The following is a 19,532-nucleotide window of genomic DNA, read 5'->3' on the forward strand; positions in this document are numbered from 1 at the left end:
GGGGTCCTGGGGCCGGGGTCAACCCTAAAGGGAGTTTGGGACTTGCTGAAGCCACAAGCCCAGACAGAATTGGGGCACAGCTCCCCAGCACCTCGTCCCAGTCAACTCCAGTGCTGGACAGAGGTCAGAGGAAAGAATTCTCCCCAGGCACTGCTGGGGAGCTGTTTACACAGCCAACACCCTGGAATTAAATACTGTCACCCAACACTTTGTCCCAGTGGCCTCTGTGCTGCTCCCTCCTTGGATTTAGTCAGCTGGCTCCCAGCCCCCTTCTAGTTTGCCTTTCCTTGTCCTTTCTTTTGCCAATTGTTTTTAAAGAGTGCCCTGAGATGGGATCACCCAGGGGTCCTACAGGTTCACATTCCTCCCAGGACACCCTTTATTAAGGTATCTGTGCCCCTTCCCAGGCCAGGGACAGAGATCTGTCACACAACCAGCTCTAATTTCACCTGGAGGACAGACAGGTTCCTTTAGGGATTTTTGGCAGAGTGATGATGGCAGTAAATCATAATTAAAGCTTTACGAACAGGATATTATGATTCATATAGCACAGAATTTATGAGTAGGACAGCACAGGATTTCTACAGGCAGAATCAATGCAGCACAACAAGCAGAATTTATAATACAACTTCTCTCAGGATTTCTAGATTCAAACTTTAGTTGTAATTTAATATCACCTAGATCCTAATAACTCCCTAATCACCTGGACTCTGCAAATTTGCTAAGATCTTAATACAAAGGTTTGCTGTATCAATGTAAACATAATGTAGTCTCAAAAATAATATAAAAGAATAGGATTTACTCATTCAGCCCTCAGAGGAGTATGTCTCCTGCCATCAGAGGTGTCCCTGGCTGTGGGAGGTCATGGCTCTCACTGTCCAGCAGCTGTTCCAGTTGAAGTTTCCCACTTAGGACTTGTAACTGCCTGATTTTGTAGGCAGTGCTGGGGGCTGTTACAGTTCCCTGTTCCCTGTCAAGGTCACCAACAGCACCTGGTGACCAGGGGACTGGGCCCTTCAAGGCCAGCAAGGAAGGGAGTGATTGGCCTTGAGGCTGGAAAGGAGAAGGAGAAGGAATCTGTGTGGTTTGTCTGCTTGGTTCACAAGACCTTCAGGGCCTGATAATGAGGGAAAGGGAATGAATAGATGACCAGAGAATTGCTGCTCACCTCATAAAATGCATTAGTGATCCTAACCAGGGGTCAGGAGGGAAACTGGTCACACCCTCCTTCCTTCTTTAGTGAGGAATGTTATAAATTAATCTTATGAAGGGGAATTAAACAGGAAGGGCTGGCTGAATCAGCTGCTAAAACAGCTGTTTGCTCTGAAAGGACAGATTAGCCTGTCTCCACCACATTTAGCAGTAATCCCTTCATGACAAGACTTGTCTCCCTCCCAGCAAGTGTCTTTATTTTGGACAATGCTTATATTGTCAGAACACAAGCCAAGGCTCTTAAAGCCTCCACTGACAATTCAGGAGGTGTCAGGATGCCTGAAAGGGCTGAAACCTCACAGCTCCACTTGGCACTTCCACAGAAAGGCTTCAGTTGTTTTTTTTAAGCCATCTGTAAAGAGAAAGTCTCTCCAAACCCTCTCAGGCATTTGGCTTTTCAGATATTTATTGGGCTTGTCTTGACTACAGAAAAACAAAAGCACAGACTCCACTTCCCAGAGGTGCCTGAAACAAAAATAACTGGTTTAAAACAATGAGCAAATTCCTGGAATTGTTTTAGTTGTCCCTTTTGATTTTCTCACAATATGCTCTGTTGTTTATTTGCAGATTGAGGCAGAAGTGCAGAGAAGAAAACAGTTAGTCCATCAGTCAGTGGAATGCAGAGCCATCATCTCCAAGTGCTACAAACCAAAACACCCAGAGGTGTACACTCTGCAGGTACACAGTGTGTTTGGAGTCTCTTTTGCACCCAAGGAATTACCTGAGAGTTTATTTTTGCAGTTTATTTTTCTCTCTTCTCCTCGGGATCATGCAGTGCTAAAGCTGGACGGAATTTAAACCCGTGTGTAGCATATTAAAACTGAATTTAAAACTTTGACAGCACAGCATGTTCTCCAGGCAAGATTCCACCTGGTTTACAGCCAGGAAAGGGTCATTCCATATGGAAGCTGCTCCAGCACCTGGTACTGGACTTGAAATACCATTAGTAATTTAAACATAAAGCATCATTGCACCAAACAGGCTCGATCAGGTCTAATGAGGAGCCACAGAAAACAGCCTTTATGGGCTACTTTGCTTTGAATTTCCTCATGCTTGCCAGACTCAAGACTTCCCAGCTGGATAGTTCCCACAGATAGCAGTAATGCACAACCAAGTTCACACAGATTTACTGTGATCCTCCAGCAATAAGTGCTGCTGTTGTTTGTTATCATCAGTGTGGGGAAGTGCTCAAAGCAGAGCCCAGTCACTCCGTTGTGCTGATTCCATGACAAGAGGATAAAATCCACTAGGAAAGATTTTGCACTTACCTGTTAGGAATCCATATTGTGAGCCAGGCTCTTTCCTGTCATGCCTATAAGAAATCTGGCCAGTTTTATGTAGAAACCCTCAAACTTACCTAAACCCCCAAGTAAAACACAGAAACATTCTGCAGTTCCTGCCATAGAAGTAACCCCAGTGTGACTATCAGCCCTCTCCCTAGAGACTGCACATTTCCCTTGTGGCTCCCTGGAAATCCATTTCTCTCTAGGGTCATAAAAGGCTGTACTGGCTAATTGTGTTTCTGTATGTTTTTTTCCCTCCTTCCCTTGCCACCAGGATTCCTTCCTGGCCCCAGATTTCCTGGAGATCGTGCGATACTGCACATCGCCGGGAGCTCATCTCCAGGGCCTCCTGGGCTACCTCGAGTCCTTCTCAGGTAAAGGAAACAACACCTCAGTCACACAGATCTCCCTCTGTGACGCTGCAGCTTCCCTGGTGACAGCTGTTCCCAAGCCCTGTCTGTAGTAGCTCGGATTTGACACAGGCTGAGGCAAACTGGATGTTATTCTCTGCCAGACAGGGGTCTCTGGAGGGGCAGTGCTGTGCAGCAGTTCTGCTCTGGAGCAGACACTCTTTTCTGCCTTCCCATCCCATCCCAGTCTGCTGATGTCTCACCAGAGGCTTCAGCTGCAGCAGTGCTGGGGCTTTTGGCTGTGCCACCACCTCACCAGGGAGCCTGAAGGAACACTGTTAGCCTGGGAAGCTTGTTTTTCCCTTCCCAAGTGCTTTGCCATTTCAGACAATCCCTGTGGGTTAGTCTGGGCTGAAATAATTTCAGTCTTCTAAAAAGAATTCTGGGTTTTAAGCTTCTCTGGAGGCATCTGTGAAGCTCTCTGCCTACCAGAAATGCTGACAAAATGTAGAGGGGAAGAGGCAAAGTTTCCTCCTTTCTCAAGATGAAAAGAGAGACCCAAATGTGTCTGTGCAGAGCTCCTGAATTTGTCCAAGGCACGATTTCCAGCCTTCTCCTGCTGTCTTAATCTCAGCTTCTGTATCCTCAGCCCTGAGCTCCCCTCACACAGACCTTTAGGGCTCTGCCCTGAGAGGCAGCTCAGACCTGGTATTTCCAGAAGGTTGGCACCAGATGAGTGAGTCTCACAGCCCCTAAATGACCTTGAGTGTCCTTCCAGCCTGCCTGTGATGAGTCATTGATTCACCTCCCTCCAGACTCAAAACACTTCCTTGGCACTACATCTGTCATTCAAACCAGTGCCAGATCTCCTGACTGGGTGGGTGAGCCTGGAAACGAGGGACCAACATGAAAAATAACAAATACATCCTGGGGAATGGTTCCAGCCCTCCGAGCAGCCTGAGCACAAAGTGAAGCACGAGGGTCCTGTGCTCTCACTGCCACCAGCACAGTGGAGCTGGACAGGCAGGCAGGAACACTCACCTGTGATCTTCCCCAGCAAATGGTGTCTCCCTTCTCCTGACAGATAAGAGGATCTATCGACTCCCAGTGTTCACAGAGGGGTTCTGCCAGACCTTTGTGGATGAGCTGGAGAACTTTGAGCAGTCGGACATGCCCAAAGGCAGGCCCAACACCATGAATAACTACGGGGTAGGATTTGTCTCCTGTGCTTCTCTGGGGGAGTGTTCACTCTGTTCACCTCCTCACTTCTCCTTTCACTTCCAAAGTGTCTGTCATTTTACACAGAGCAGTTGGAGTTCCAGTACCCCCTTGGAGGGAAAGGGTTGAGGGAATGTTACACAGACAAAAGGACATGGGAATGCAGGGAAAGGGGATGGGAGTTGGTACCTCAGAGCAAAGAGCACCTTGTATTTTTAAGCAATACCCATTTAAATCAAGGAGTCAGTTTTTAAAGAACACTCACCTTTTGATCTTGCTGTGTCTTTCCCCCATCCCTTTCCACCTTGATCTTCCTCCTTTCTCCTGTAGCTGGAGCCTTTGCTCTAAAGTTCTTGCTCTGAGCCAGCAGCAGGGCTGGAGGAGGAGGACAGCTTTGATAATGTTGCTCAGCTGTTCCCACCTCCTCTCTTTGACACAGGTTTTGCTGAACGAGCTTGGGATGGATGAGGGCTTCCTGACCCCCCTGAGGGAGCAGTTCCTGCGGCCCATCACGGCCCTGCTGTACCCTGAGCTGGGGGGATCCTGCCTGGACAGCCACAGAGCCTTTGTGGTCAAGTACTCCCTGCACGAGGACCTGGATCTGAGCTCCCACTATGACAATGCAGAAGTCACCTTAAATGTCTCACTGGGGAAAGACTTCACAGAAGGCAACTTGTACTTTGGGGAATTCTACAAGGTACTGAGCACATTCCCACTCTGGACCCCCATTCCATTCCATTCCCCTCCACCTCCTCACACCCCCCTCCCCCCCCCAGTTTCAAGGCATAAACTGTGTTCTAAAAAACAATTATTCACTTTTGACAGTCAAACCTGCTCTGTCCCTTCCCTCTTTTTTACATGTTTTGGTTATATAGAAGCCTTTTCTGTTCCAATATTCAGGTTTCAAAGAGAGCACAGAGGCAGCTTGTAGTAGAAGTTGGAGTAAACAAACCAGCCCATCTTTCCACAGCTGAAACAGTGAGCAGGGAGGTCCTGAGAGAGAGATTTATTTCAAATGAGACTTAAAGCTAAATCTGTAGCACCTGTTTCTAGGGCAAGAGAGGGTAATAGCTCTCATACACAGGTGAAACAGGTTGTTTTGATTGAAACTGGGAATGTCCTACTGGAAAACAGTCGTACCCATCTGCTGCCAAGCCACCATTGAAGTGTTTCAGAGGTGCAGTTTGTCCTCTCTATGTTGCTCCCTGGGGGAAAAGGTGATAAGTGTCAACTGTGTGAGTGTTGTTCTGCCAGGTACTTTCTGGTGCAATTATGAATCCACCTCCCTTTGTTCCAGGATCCCAGTCCCGTGCCGAAGTACCTGGAGGTGGAACACGTGGGAGCCCAGGGGCTGCTCCACCGGGGAGGGCAGATCCATGGGGCGCTTCCCATCGGCTCCGGGGAGCGCTGGAACCTCATCGTGTGGATGAGATCATCCCTCATCCGAAACCAGCTCTGCCCCATGTGCAACAGCAAACCCCGGTTGGTGGAAGCAGAGGGATTTGGGGATGGGTTCACAGGAACCCTGGAAGAGGACGTGCCCGAGACCGTGGATGTCTGTGCCCTGTGGTAGGGGATGGGAAAACACAATTTCTGCAGACCACGTTGCCTAAAGCTCCTCTCTGACCTCTCAGACTGCACTAACAGACTCTGATGGATGCAGGAGTCCTGTAAGAAGTAGATCTCACCATGGAAAAGGATACAAAGCCAGCCCTGCCAGGGTTAGGGGAGCTTGGAGAGCTGGAACTCAGCTCACCAGGGCTCACTCTGGGGCTACAGGACTGTAAGACAGAGAAAGCCCCAACACTTTGGTGCACTACAGAGACTTAGTAAATATTTTCAGGTGTACAGGGAAAACACCTGAAGATCCTTGGCCTCTGTGCCAATAGCAGCATCCCAGGTCCTGCTGGAAATGGGAAGGAATGGTGATTAAAGCCCTACACTTACCACTCTCTGCTGTTCTCAGTGGTCTCCTGTCCTCTTCCAGGGGCAGGGGAAGAGCTTTTTATTGCTGAGTGACAGAGAAGGATCTGCTCAGAAATGAGATCCAGGTGATTCACAATAGGCTGCTGGGAATGGCAGGGAATTACTATCACTGGAGGTTTGCCTAGCCCAGGCTCAGAAGAATCCATCAGGAGCAATATATAGGGAGAGCTGATCCCACAGGGTGGCTGAGAGGATTTCCACAGGCTTCCACAAGCCCTTCTGAGCACAAATTTCCAGTAGGCAGAAACAGAGACAAAGCTCTGGGAGTGACCTGCAGCACAGCAAAACTTTACATTTAACTCCCTTTGCTTTAGCTATATGAGCAAGTGAAAATACAAAATAACTCTCCCAAGCTGGGTGCATCAGGGTGTTATTTTAAGCCCTCGCGAGGGACCCGCTGGATTTTTGGCTGGGGGTGCCATTGGCACACGGCTGATGAGCTGCTCGTTAGCAAAGCCCATTAAAATCGCACCTGGGCAAGGAAACCGGCTGCTGTATTTGTGCCTGGAGCCGACATCAAGAAACTCAGTCTCGAAATTTTCACCTCTTTCAGCAGCGAACGCGCGCGCTCCCCGCCCGCCCGAATTCCCCCCCAAAATTGAGCTGCCGTGCGGTCCCAGCGCCCCCCGGAACCAAAGAGCGCGGCCCGGTTGCCGCCCGGCCCCGGCGCGACGGACGGGAGCGGGGGACGGCAGGCGCGGACCCTGCGGCGGGAGCGGGACCGGCCCGGCCCGGTGAGTCCGTCCGTCCGTCCGTCCGTCGTCCGTCCGTCCTTCCCTCTTTCCCTCCCTGCCGCTCCTCGTACCTGCACGGGACTGGAGACACCGGGTGCTGTGGTGGACACAGCCCCCCGCGCTGCGGCGGCACCCGGGCCCAGGGGGGCCGATAAAGAGCCGCGCTCTTAAAGGGGCCGCGCCGTGAGCGTTTAAATCCTTAAAGGGCCAGAGCGCCTCTTGCTGAGCTCGTAAAGAGTCAGCGCGCCTTGCGCGGGTGCTTAAAGAGTCACTGCGCCTTGTGCTGAGCTCTCAGAGGGCCAGCGCACCTTGTGGGGAGCTTTTAAAGGGCCAGTGCACCTCATGCTGAGCTCTTAAAGGGCCAGCACGCCTTGTATTTCCCAGGCTCCCCGTGCTGGGGCAGGAGGGCAGGGGCAGAGCAGCAGCCGGGCCGGGCAGAGCCGCGTGGGCAGGAGAAGCTGCCCCAAAGTGCCCCCATTCAGATGAGAGCCCAGCTTTGGGGCACAGACAGCCTGAGGTGCTGTGGGGTGGATTTGGGATTCGTCCCCTTCCCGCAGTATCCCCTTGCACTCACCGGGATGCTCCTGTCTGAGGTATTGCCATATCCATGGATCCAGCTGCTGGGGTTGGATAACGTGGGTCCTGCTGCCTCGACTCCCAGACCCCATCCTGCACAAGGGGTCGAGGGAATGGCTGCTGGGTGTGTGTCCATGGAGGACTCTCACCCTCTGGACCTTCCCTGCCTGCCCTTAATTGTTTTGGTTTGGTTTTTTTCCTGACTGAAATTTCCCTTTGGAAATCAATCAAAATTCTGATTCCTTTGGGAGCAAGTTGCTGCCTGGGAGCGTCAGGATGGTAAACAAACAATTAATTAAGATGTGGTAGTTGGAAGGTGGCTGTGAGGAAGCATTTCCCAGCTCCTGCTCTGCCCACAGTGCCAGTTTGTTTTCTAAATTAATGGGAGCAGGAATCACTCTGGCTCTGGCCTGTGGCTGCCAGGAACCCTCGGGCTGACGGACAGGGGTGCCAGCTCAGTGCATAATCTGTTTTCTAAAAGCAAATTGGAATATTAAAAATTCATTCTTCCCCTTGGCTTGTGCCTGCTCTCAGCATTTTAAATAATGGGGTGATTGACTCCGTGTTCAGCTTGGGAGGATGTTTAGTCCTGATGGCTGTGGCTGCAGCATCCATCATCCCTTCCCAGAGTCTGGCTGTGGTGCAGCGTCTTCCCAACGGCTCCCAGGGCTGTGGGGTGACTGTGGGGCACAGCAGGGCCTGCAAACACCAACCTCAGGCCCCTCAGTGCCTGCCCATAGCAGGGATCAGCCTGATTCTCTGGGGATAAATAGGAACATTGGGGGGAAACCCCAATGGAGGGTTTTCCTAGTGGAAAACCTGCTTGGGGACAGGTTGTCTGAGGTGGAAAGGGCTGCCTGGGGACAGCAGTGCTGTCCCTGTGCTGGCTCTACCCCGAGGGCTCCATGTTGTGGACTGGTGAAATTCCTTTTGGCTGTGGCTTCGTGAGGGGACCCTGACCCATCTCTCCAAGGGGATATCCAAGGGAGGGAGTTTGACAGGAGCAGGGCTGGTTGGCTCAGAGGTGGATTTAAGGTTTGTGGGGGTTGGTCCCCCCATGGCACTGATGTCCCTGTCCCCTCCAGGCTGACCATGGCCCACAGCCAGTCTCGGAAGCGGTCGCGGAGCAGGAGCAAAAGCAGCTCTCGGAGCAGGCAGGAGAGGAAGGAGAAGAAAAGGAGGAAAAGCAGCAAGGACTCACAGCAGGGCAGTAGCTCTCCTCCAAGGAAGAGGAACGCTGGCTCTCATGGACACAAGTCGAGCTTGGCAGCAGCCAGGGAAGGTGGGGAAGGCCCATGACTCCATGTTTTTCCTGGGGTGGGTGCACAGAGGGGCCCGGATGGGAGAAGAAGGTCCCTGGGTTAAGCTAAATCGGTCTCTGTCACCTTGCCCTGCACATTATGCCCATTTTGGTCTCACTCTGACAAGTGCAGAGCCCTGCAGCCCCCCCACATGCCGATCTGGCACTGCAGCACCACACACCATCATGTGGTAAAAGTGTTGGCACAGAAGGGTCTTCCAGGCAAGAAAGAAACCAGGCTGGGAGGGGGGTAACCAACATTGCTGCTGCAGGGCCAAAGCTGCTCCACTCACCCTCTGCTTATGTATTGCAGAGAAGAAGAAGGAAGGAAAGGACAAAAAGAAGAGGAAGGCCAGTACCTCTTCCTCTGAGACAGCATCTTCATCCACCAGCTCTTCCTCGTCCTCCTCTTCCTCCAGCCCCTCTTCTGACAACTCCAGTGACAGTGACTCCAAAACAAAGAAGAGTCAACATGGCAAAAAAAAGCAAGTGAAACAGAAAGACAAGAAAAAGAAGAAGAAGAGGAAGAAGAAGAAGAAATTAAAAAGGAAATTAAAAAAGAAGGCAAAGGAAAAGGCTAAGGAGGAGAAAGCCAAGGGAGAAGAGGTGCCTGGCCCCTCGCTGGAGCAGTGGCAGAAGGAATCAGTGGAGGACTCTGGGCCAGGTAATGACAGTGTTTCCCTCCTGGAAGCCTGTGCACACTGGAGTTGTGCTGATCCCTTCCTGGGACCCCGTGAGGTGTCTGAGAGAAGCAGGGCTGTGTACAGGGAGGAGCCCCAGGCTCTCTTCCCTCCTACATACTGTGGCCACCTTTGAGCCATACCAGTAAACGTAGGAGCCACGCTGAGATGTTCTTTTGGGAAGTGTTCAGATGTAGTTCATAGGTGTGAGTGGGGAACAAAGATAGAAGGACAGAGTCAGCAGTAACATCCTGGCAGAGCTGGTCCTGCCTTTGGGATGTGAAGTGGCCCTTCCTTTGAGAGGTTCACCACTGATCCCCACCAGGAATCTGGTGTGGGGTGTGTATCCATTGGCTGCAGCCGCAGGGCTGTGCCTGGATTTGGCCCTGGAGCTGGCTCTGACTGACCAGTGCATTCCAGTTTTGACAGATGAACAGAAATCCCGGATCCAGGCTATGAAGCCAATGACAAAGGAAGAATGGGACGCGAGGCAGAGTGTCATAAGGAGAGTCGTGGATCCCGAAACAGGGAGAACCAGGTATGATCCCTGGGGAGAAAGGAGGGGGGTTGTCCTTCCCTATCCATGCTGTGTGGGTTGGAGTTCTGGAGAACGCCTGTCCATGGCACTGCAGTACCATGTGTGGACCCAGGTCCCCTTGAGCAGCAAAGGCTTGAGCTTGACCCCTCACAGGTCCCCTCCTGTCAGACCTGGTGTAACTTACCCAGAAAGTGACACCAAATTATCAAATTGTACTGGGGCTCCACACAAGGGACACTGGGCTGTGTCCTGGCATCCCACTGCTGCATCCACTCACCTTTCAGCTCTGGGTGCAAGTGAGGAAGGAGTGTGTGCCCTGTGGGGTTACAGACAACAATCAAACCCAAGTTCATTTAGCTGCCAAATAGAAATGACCCAGTTTTTAATAAACTGAGTCTTCTCAGCCAGCAGAAAACATCATGCTGAAGAGAATTGGGTATGACAAGTCCAGTCTTAAAATAGAAGGCAGCCTGCAGGGCTCAGGGAGGTGTGGAACAAAGGTCGGTTCCCTGTAAGGCACATAATGAAGACAATTAAATTTCTGTTCGTGTTTGGAGGTGTGAGCCGCCTCCAACACTGCTTGGAATTTGCTTAGCAAGATGCTCCCCAGCCTGGCTGCATTTCAGGCCCAAACTGGCTCCTGTTTCTCAATGGCTCTGCAGTTTCCTGGGGCAGCCAGGACCACACCTGAACTCTCTAAAAAAAGGAAAAGGCTTTGCAGGGGTTGGGGCACTGCTGTTGACAGTGAAGCCTGCAGATTTTTGGGGTGGCAGGAGATGCTTTTATGATGTGTTTTCTCAGGCAGTGTGACTGCAAACAGCAGGCAGTGCCCACAGCCTGGGGCAGGGCTGGCTGGCCCATGCTGATTTCTCAGGGGACTGCACCTGTCCTTACTGTAGCATGGTGACATTAATCCCATGGGAGCAATGGAAAAACCTGCTGTGCTATTTAAGCTTGATACAGCCAAAAAAAAAAAAATCACATAATGCAATGTCAAGGGTAGGTCATCACTGGCTTTGCCTAGAGGTGCATCAGCCCAGCACCTGGTCCTGGGCTGTGAGGGAGCTGGGGGCTCAGGGTGGGGTGGGGGTCAGCACCTTCTGCAGCTGCAGGAACTTGCCAGTAGCTCTCAAGGTTCGTGGGCTTGTGCTTGTCTTCCAGGCTCATTAAGGGAGACGGAGAAGTTCTGGAAGAAATTGTCAGCAAGGAGAGACACAAGGAGATTAACAAGGTAGTGGGAACTGGCCACCAGCATGAGCTGCTGGGCACAGCCAAGGAGCTGCTGCACCCAGAGGTGGTGTATGTTCACCACGGGTGGTGCTGGTGGTCCTCCATCCTCAGACAATGCTGTGATCACCTGTGTCCCTTTGCAGCAAGCCACACGGGGGGACGGGCTGGCCTTCCAGGTGAGGACAGGGATGCTGCAGTGAGTGTGCACCAGCCAGGCCAGGAGCCCATCCTGTTGCCAGTGCCAGCTCAGGTAGGAGCCTCTGTCTCTGGACCACGCAGACAGCACCATGTCAACATGTTCCCCAGGGGCACTTTGCAGCTGCTCTGTAAGTTACTGACTGGGAAGGAGAGTGACTTTAGTGGTTCATCTCCCACCAAACAGCTTCTCCCCTCCCTCTCCCAGCTGAGGCCAGTGTGGCTGTAATGCACCTGAGCCCTCTATGCCCCAATGCACCTTTGGATGCTGGAGGAGCTCAGCAGCACCCAGGGGACAGGCTCGAGGGTGCTGAGCACCTCAAAGTGCTGCTACCCCTCAGCTCCAGGCTTTGGTTGGCAGGAACCAACACTGTGGACACAAAATACACAAATGGCTGCCACTTCTTCCCTTCAGGGGCTGCTTGTGGCCCCTTCCTTGCTGGATGTGGCTCATGGGCCCTTCAGGCTCACCAACCCTCCTGCTCAGAGAGGAGCAGCTGTGGCTCTGCTCAGGCTGCAGCTCTCCCCTGCACCCTTAAGTGTCACCCTCCACTGTGCCCCAGGTCTTTTCTCAGCTTTCCTGCAGCTTCATCTCTGGGGTGGCACTGGGGAGCACTGAGCTGGCACACTGCACTGGGATGTGTGCAGGTGTGCTTTGTGGAGGAGTGGCTTTACCTTGCTGTCTGCTCCTGCATGCAACTCATGTCCCTGCCCCACAGCACAGGCCCTGGGCAGCGTTGGGGCTCTGGACCTCTCAGCCCATGGCTGCTCTGAAGCAAACAGAGAAGCCTTTCCCCCACTGCAAAGTCCATAAATCTACAAACTGTAAAAAAGAAATGGAGAAAATGAGTTAAAGGACTAATAGGACTGATGTGCACGGAGGGTTTCCACGTTCTGATCATCGCTGTAACCCCATTAAATGGCGCCTGCTCACGTCTCGGGTTTTGTGACTTGTCTGTCTCTAGTCTCCCCCCAAAAAAAAAGCAGACAGAGAAGAGCCTTCCCATTTCTTTAATCTGTGTAACTCACAATGATACTGTACACAAAGCACACCAGGCATTGGAACGATGCACTAACAGCAAGGAGGAGAAGAAGTTGTACAGAAGGTTTGCCACACACAAGCGGGTCGTCGGCACGGTGACTGTACACACAGGGTCGGGCATCCCCTCCGGTGGCTCCCCACGCAGGGCTGGTACCCCTAAAGCCATTTTTTATAAATAAAATATTACTAACATTGTCAGAATATAAAATTGACAGTCGAGGGTATCAACAGGCAGAGGGGAGGGGACCGTAAGGCTTCTAGAACTAATAGGAAATGCAGCAAACAGTGGCGATACCTGAAGAAGGGGCTGCTACAGCAAGCACGGCGGCTGCTGGGCGGGTGGGAGGGTGTTGGTGACCCTTTGGCTCGTTACTGCTCACGATCCAACACTGTAAACTGTTTTTGGTATGAGAATTTTGCCTCATCTGACTTGAGTGATCTGAGCAAACCCAGGAAAACAGCTCGGAGGGAACGCACGGGCTCCTCTGACGGGTTTTAAAAGACTTTAAAGGGACAGCGTCAGGTAGAAAGTCTGGCCCGAGGGTGCAGGAATAGAAAAAGCTGCTTTTTATAAAAAATCTGAGCTCTGCAGCAGAGTTTGATTCCCATGGAAACGAAAAACCAACCCCAAAGCCCGAGGCAGCCTGTGTGGTGCAGGCTGTGTTGTGCTGTGTGCAGAACAGGACGTGGGCTGTGCCGGGGGCTGCCCGGACAACAGCCGAGGGAGGAGCACGAGAAACTTCATATTCTTTTCATTTCAAAGCAAACAAGTTATTGGTAGCAAAGATAAATTAGGTCTTTAACCTGACAGTGCCCCTTTAGTAAGGATGGAATATACATTCATCTTTTCCCTCACCGCATCCCAACGGATCCTCTTCCATACACGTGGAAAGGCATCGGGTCACATGCATTGCTCTCCAAAACAGCTTGGAACAAACAGGTTATAAACACAGAGTTAAACTATTGCTATTGTTCTGTGAGTGAGTAGCACGTTGATCTTTGCTTCGGAGGGATGAGTGCCAGATGGGGGCGGCTGAGGACAGAGCGATGGAGACAGGGATGGACTGAAAAGGTGAAGAAAAACTTATTGGCATTTTTCCTGGTAACTACACCCACCTCCTCTGGTATTATTGCAGCAATAAAGGTCCAGCTCTACAATTGCTTCTCCGTGTTGGATCTGTACAATGGCAACAGATGGGGGGCCAGGGAAAGGATCTGGGCAAGGTTCAAGAAGCTCAACAGAGGATGAGGACGGAGGTGTTATGATTGTCAGGTTAACTGGGTAGTAGTTGTTTAAAACATGAAGTGATGGAGAGGTGAGTATCATATTGCACTTCTGCATTCATTGACAGTTACATTAAACTTGGTCCATAAAATAATTGCTTTGTACATAATGCCTGAAACAAAAAGCTACATTTTTAAATATTAATAAACCCTGAAGGTTCCAGTCCCTCCAGACACTTTTTTCCCCTCTACATAAATAAATAACTTTCAGTTTTATATATCCACTTTTTATGTTGAACATTTACATTCGCCTCTGTTTTACACTATCTACACATAAGAAAATGTGAACATCTCATCAACACTGGAAAATGTACAGATCATGCCTTGGTTGTGGACTTGGAGGAAAGGTGATTTTTGCAAAGGCCATATCCAAATTTGCAGAAATGATTTAGTGATGTGGTTTGGTGACTTCACAGGATGGATTGTGGCTTGGCTTCCTACTCAGATGGCATCTGTTTGATAGAACATTCGACTAGCAAAAAGCTGGGACACTTCACATTGTTTTCGAACCCAGTAAGCTCTGGATGTACATTCGGAGAGAGCCAAGCTGAGCTGGCAGAAAGGGAAGTCAGTTTTCGGTAACAAAAGTCGTCAGGTACATTCTGTAATTGGATAATTATCAAAGAGAAGTGGTTACACATTTTGCAGCCGGGCTGCAAGACGTGGGGGACGCACTGGGCGGGCGGCAGTCGGGTTGGATCAGCACTGTCCCTCCTCTGCCTCCCTCGGGCCCTCCAGCGCCACGAACACATGAGATCGACCTTGGGTGTCGGATGAGTTGGGATTTGCCTACCGTGGCCCAGAGCCAGTGAGCAGAGCAGTGTTCACAGTGCTGTGTATCTCAGTGCGGCCGTCCTGCACTTCTTATTGAAACAGGTAATAAAATGAAGCAGCCAGTCTAAAAAATTCTTTGTTATAAATAAGATATTCATAAGTAGAAAGTGATATAAAGACAGAGAAGTGTGGTGGGGAAAAGCAGGGGTTACACGTAGTCAGGTAGGAGTATAAAATCTCCACGTGAAGAGGCCAACTGGAGTCTGAATGGGCACCCCGGGACCCCCTGGTGTGGGTGCCCCTCCACCCCAGGAGCTGTGTGCAAGGAGGGAACCTTCACCGGCCCCAGGAGGGACAGGACTAAGGAGCTTTTTGGCAAGCCCTGGCTCTAGGCACTGTTCTCTGTCCCTGTCTCGGTGTCACCGGGTGCCAGCTCCCCTCTGGCACGCACCCCACCTGCCCGCTCCAGCAGCACAAAACCATCACCTCAGGCACATCCACTGAGAAACACACCAGGAAAATTAAGATATGGCCTTTTAAGGTTGCCTGACATTGCTGGCACACTTCCTTACAGTCTCCTTACTGCTGGAAAAACTTCTGCACAGATTGTTTTTTTTAAATATATACATATATATATGTGTGTGTGCATATACGTATAGATATACACACACACCCTGGCTTAGCAATATTTCATTGTCATGCACTACAAACACTGGTGTAGCTACATGAGATGGTAACAGGTTTCCATTCTAAAAATCATCAGTGCAAAAAACAATGAGGTTTTACAGTTCAGTAACTACAGGTAAAAGAAGCAAGTCTAGTTCCCATGAAAGCTGCTACTGAACTTGGAGAGAACCTGGGAAGAAGAAAACGTCTCAGAGGTGGGTGTTGAGAGTCAGAACCCTGCATTTGGATGAGAAGAACTGCAATGCAATCTAGCTGAGTGCCTTCAGCTGCTTCCAAATATACGGTGGTTACTGTTGGAAACAATATATAGCGAGACTACTTGGAGACTTTAACAGCAAATTAAGTGTCTGAGGTTTGTAACAGCTCAAACAAAATAGCTTGTATTCCTCTTTTAATAGGTCAACACATTAAATTCCATCAGCTTCTAAAAGGTCTCTTTAAAAAATAACAGTAATAACAATAACGACCCCACTGTCTTGGGCATGAATCTGCCAACATTCTGCCTCTGCCAAGAGCATCGATACAGCTTCAGCTTTGCACTGCACCAACTCCTTGAGAAAGCAGCTGCCCTCGGAGCTCTTTGTACAGATAAAGCTCTCCGTCGCTCTGCCTGGCACAGCCCACCATCAATCCCTCACTCAGGGCTGCCGTGTTATCGACCCCCAGCCTGCCCTGTGCCGGCAGAGCCCCTCAGTCTGACTCCTGGGACAGCCAAGGACAAGGTTCCCCAGCCCCACGCCCTGTTGTGTGGCTCTGAGGACAGCACTCGGTCGTGCGGATCGGAGCGATGGCTAACGAGGCGAGGAGGCACATATTTACAGTCACTAAACCTGGATAAGAGAAGGAGGCAGGAGAGAGCGCCATCTTGATCTGGAGACATCCCCCCCTGATTTCCAGCTGTTCCTTGGGCTCCTGCTGCACAAACCCAACGCTCTCGCTGCAAGGCCTGCACGTTCTGCGTGGGAAACATCCCATCTCTTCCCAGAACACCACGATGTTATTGGAGTAGCACCATATTTACCCTTCCAGCCTGAAACGGCGATCTCGTCCCTCTTTCCTTTTGTTTTCTCCTCTGGTGGCTGCAGCTGACAATCCTGGCTCTGGCCTGGCTACTTCTGCCCCAAGAGGCCAGACTCCAGCCGGGACGCGGCGCTCCGGCCCCAGCACCCCGTGGCGATGCTCATGCTCCGCTGGCTGCGCTCCCTGTCCCTCTCCTTGTCGCTGTCAGACTGGCTCTGGGTGCGCTCGGGGCGGTGGCCGCCGGCCGAAGGCTGGGAGGAGATGGTGCGGAGCAGGTGGTTCCTCTTGCGCAGGAACTCGGCCTGGCTGGGCAGCCCGAAGCTGCCCTTGCGCAGGGCCATGCGCGTGGTGTTCTTGGCGGGGCGCGCGCGGTGGTTGTACTCCAGCTGCGCCAGGTGGGCCGCGTAACCCTCCGTGATGAACTGCAGAGAGAGGGGTCAGGGTACGGGTTAGAGGGATGGGAGCCCTGAGAGCCACTGGCCACCGAACGTGTTTGGTGTGACAGGTTCTCTCAGTCCGATGTGGTCCAGCTATGCAGGACAGCTCCCGTTCTGTTGGCGAACACAGCTCAGCCACCAGTCTTGAGATGACCAAATTCCCACCTCCCTCCCATGGGAGGCCCTTGGGCTCAGACAAGCCCCCTCCTACCTGACACTGGCTCTGCAGCTTCTTGGTGGGTCGGCCAACAATGTAGATGTGCGTGGGCGGGAGGCTGATGGAGCTGTACACAGAGATGTCCTTTGTGGATCCATACGCCGCATGGATCCTCATGTGGAGCTGTGGGGAGGGAAAGCAACACGCAGTCAGAACACACAGGCACCCCGTGCTGCTCAACAGGCAGGGCTCTGGGTTTCCAAGAGCATCTGTGGGAATCTCAGGTCACTGGAACTTATACAAGTTCCCAGCTGGATAATGAACCACTGAGCAAAGCACTAATTAATGAGCTGGGATGTTTACTGGCCAGAACAAGAGGAGTAACAGTGATACAAGAGCAGATTTCCACTTGCTGATCCACGGCCTTGCCTTGAGGTCCATGGGGGGCAAGGATGCCACACACTTTGCTGCCTGTTGTCACTGGGGGAGAGGAGCTCCAACCCCCCCATACAGGAATCATTAGTCAGGAATGTTCCCCTCAGAGAGCCACTGCTGTCATCTGCTAGGCAGGGATATGTCTGCCTCCACTCTGAGCAGAGAGCAGCTCCTGGCCAACCCTTTCCTTGCTGGGCTTGGAACAGGGGCTGGCAGAGGAGTTGTGGCCACTGGTGCCACCACAGACTGGCCAGCTTTGTGCCTGAAGCCAAAGGTCATGGAAATGGAAAGGGAATTTTTGACCCTGGTCCAGGTTCTTCTGGAGGACAAGGGAGCAAGTGAGCAAGGAGCTGCTCCTGCCACCGCAACTCTGGCCAAAACAAGAGCCCAAGAGAGTTAAGGACAGGCTTTCCTTGCTAATCAAGGCAGGGCAAGTGCTTGGGACACTGGCAGCTCCTTCACGTGCCAGCCACAGAAAACATTGTTCTATCTGGAGCTTCTCTGAGCCTCTGGGCTGAGCGACTTTTAGACCTCCCAGGCATCAAAAGCTTGGAAGATTCTCTGTGGAGTCTCCCATGAAGGCTGTGTGGTGCAAGGCCATTTCTGCAGCAGCTCCATCCCCTCTCAGACCTGCTGGCTGCACCACAGGCTGCCAGAAAGTCACCAAATAGATGAAAAAAAGTGCATGTGTGGGGAAGGGAGGATCTGACCAGCACCAAAGGCCTAATGGAAGAGGCAGCAGTCGCAGAGCAGAGGCGACAATTTAGCAGTATAGACATTTTTGTAGAGCAATAAGAGGATGAAAATAAAATTAAGAGATTAATCTTCCACTGCAGGTCACATTGCTGCCAAGAGACTGGTGCTGACAGGGGCAGTTGGACAAGGAGCAATCTAAACCCACGCCACGGTCCTATTTCAGCATTGCCAGGCTTACGTCGGTGATGAGGGATTTCAGGAAGTTGGCCTTGTGCCGCAGCGGGTCGTGAACGAGCCCATCGCAGAAGGAGACGATCCCGTGGGGGAAGTTGTGCTGTGCTAACCATGCTACCACCCTCTGCTTCTGCATGTCAGGGCGGCCTGTGACATAGATAATGAGGTAGCCAAGGTCTTGCCAGTGCCTGGAAGGAAAGCCAAGAGTCAATGGGTTGCAGGCCTTGAGAAACACCAGTGTCAAACAGACCGGCTGCCCCGGCCCCTGCCCTGACCTTACAACATCCACTGCTCCAGCCCGGACTTTGGGGTCGCTGCCCATGATGGACACGCTGGCTGCGAAGGAGCCGTCGATGCTGAACACCACGAACTCCGTCCCCTTCGGCAGGACTGTGATGTAGCTGTCTGCAAATGTGTGGTCACCCCTGGAGAGAGGGATGCAGGTATTTAGAGACAGTGAGATACTCAGAAGGCATCACCAAGTCCTGCAGAGCACCACGAGAACAGCACCCAAATCTGGCCCAAAGGCTCCAATAGTGATGACACCCTTGGTTACAGGCACTGCGTGAGGGTCTCTGTGTTAAAGTGGAAATGGAATAGTGCTCTGGAGCCTTGGCATCAGTGATTCAAAGAAGTAACCCCAGAAAACCATTTCTGGGCTCACCACTGAGAAGATGCTCCTCTGGGCTGTGAAACATCACGAGTACAAAGTTCTGTCCCTCAAGGACAAGTTTATGGTCTTTAAAATCTGCTCAGCTGTGCAGTTTTGCAGATGACCGTGAGGCCATACCCTGTGGTGCACTGCTCCTGCAGTGGGAGCTCTGTTCCTGTGCTGGTGGTGATGCACGAGCCAGAATAAAACATGGATCTTCCTCTTACAGCTGCAGAGCACAAGTGGCCCCTATTGCTGGCAAACCAGGCTCTGATCCCACCCAACAGAGCTGCCCTACAAGGAGGCACCACGTTCGACAGTCATGAAATTCCTCGTGTTCCTCTTGCAAAGCCCAGGGTACCTCACCTGACCACCATCTTGACGGGGTACACGCCGATGCCCAGGCGCCGGTGCTCGGGGATGACGTAGGAAATCCTGCCACTGCTGTTGCTGATCTCTGTGTCAAAGTAAACCCACTCTCCCGAGGGTGGCTGGGTCATGATGTGAATGTCCACCTGGGGAGACAGCAAGGCATTAAAGACACAGACAAGTAGAACAGGCCGAGCACCAGGACATCCCACCCAAGCCCCTCTGGACGGCAGCAGGGCTGGGTCTTGCTCCCACCCTCTGCACCTCATGGATCTGAGCTGAGAAACACCCAAACATCAGGGTGCTGGAGTGAAACCCGGCCTCAGTGGTGAAGAATCTCCTAACAAATGCTGTTCCTGGTGGGACGCACCCACAAGTCTGAGCAGGGCAAAATGACAAAGACACAAGGGCAGCAAACACTGTCAGGGACCAAGAGAGCACCA

At 51.8% G+C, this 19,532-nt stretch overlaps 3 protein-coding genes across 4 annotated transcripts in view; 2 read left to right on the top strand and 1 right to left on the bottom strand.

Annotated features, from left to right (window-relative positions):
- Positions 1-1,373: 1,373 nt before the first annotated feature.
- Positions 1,374-6,410, top strand: OGFOD2 (2-oxoglutarate and iron dependent oxygenase domain containing 2). The gene is made up of 6 exons (XM_029961216.1): positions 1,374-1,430; positions 1,780-1,890; positions 2,770-2,869; positions 3,930-4,054; positions 4,503-4,760; positions 5,361-6,410. The coding sequence occupies exons 1-6, from the start codon at positions 1,374-1,376 to the stop codon at positions 5,634-5,636; spliced, it is 927 nt and encodes a 308-aa protein (XP_029817076.1). The 3' UTR covers positions 5,637-6,410.
- Positions 6,411-8,427: 2,017 nt separating this feature from the next.
- Positions 8,428-12,235, top strand: ARL6IP4 (ADP ribosylation factor like GTPase 6 interacting protein 4). Its single transcript, XM_008926656.4, has 5 exons — positions 8,428-8,641; positions 8,973-9,323; positions 9,760-9,877; positions 11,039-11,108; positions 11,251-12,235. Exons 1-5 carry the CDS (start codon positions 8,452-8,454, stop codon positions 11,305-11,307), a joined length of 786 nt encoding a protein of 261 aa, XP_008924904.1. The 5' UTR covers positions 8,428-8,451; the 3' UTR covers positions 11,308-12,235.
- Positions 12,236-12,296: 61 nt separating this feature from the next.
- Positions 12,297-19,532, bottom strand: part of PITPNM2 (phosphatidylinositol transfer protein membrane associated 2) — a 126,918-nt gene continuing 119,682 nt past the window's right edge. The window contains exons 23-27 of one of the 2 annotated variants that reach the window (XM_018076313.2): positions 19,087-19,235; positions 18,344-18,493; positions 18,073-18,256; positions 16,758-16,886; positions 12,297-16,531 (exon numbers count right to left, since the gene is read on the bottom strand). In XM_018076313.2, the coding sequence (XP_017931802.2) occupies positions 16,199-16,531; positions 16,758-16,886; positions 18,073-18,256; positions 18,344-18,493; positions 19,087-19,235 (945 nt within the window). In that variant the 3' untranslated portion in view covers positions 12,297-16,198. The remainder of the gene's footprint in view (positions 16,532-16,757; positions 16,887-18,072; positions 18,257-18,343; positions 18,494-19,086; positions 19,236-19,532) is intronic. The other variant, XM_029961154.1, reaches the window with a different exon arrangement.

This window comes from Manacus vitellinus, unplaced genomic scaffold, assembly GCF_001715985.3.
Source record: "Manacus vitellinus isolate BGI_N305 unplaced genomic scaffold, ASM171598v3 scaffold_31_pilon, whole genome shotgun sequence".
NCBI classification, from domain to species: domain Eukaryota; kingdom Metazoa; phylum Chordata; class Aves; order Passeriformes; family Pipridae; genus Manacus; species Manacus vitellinus.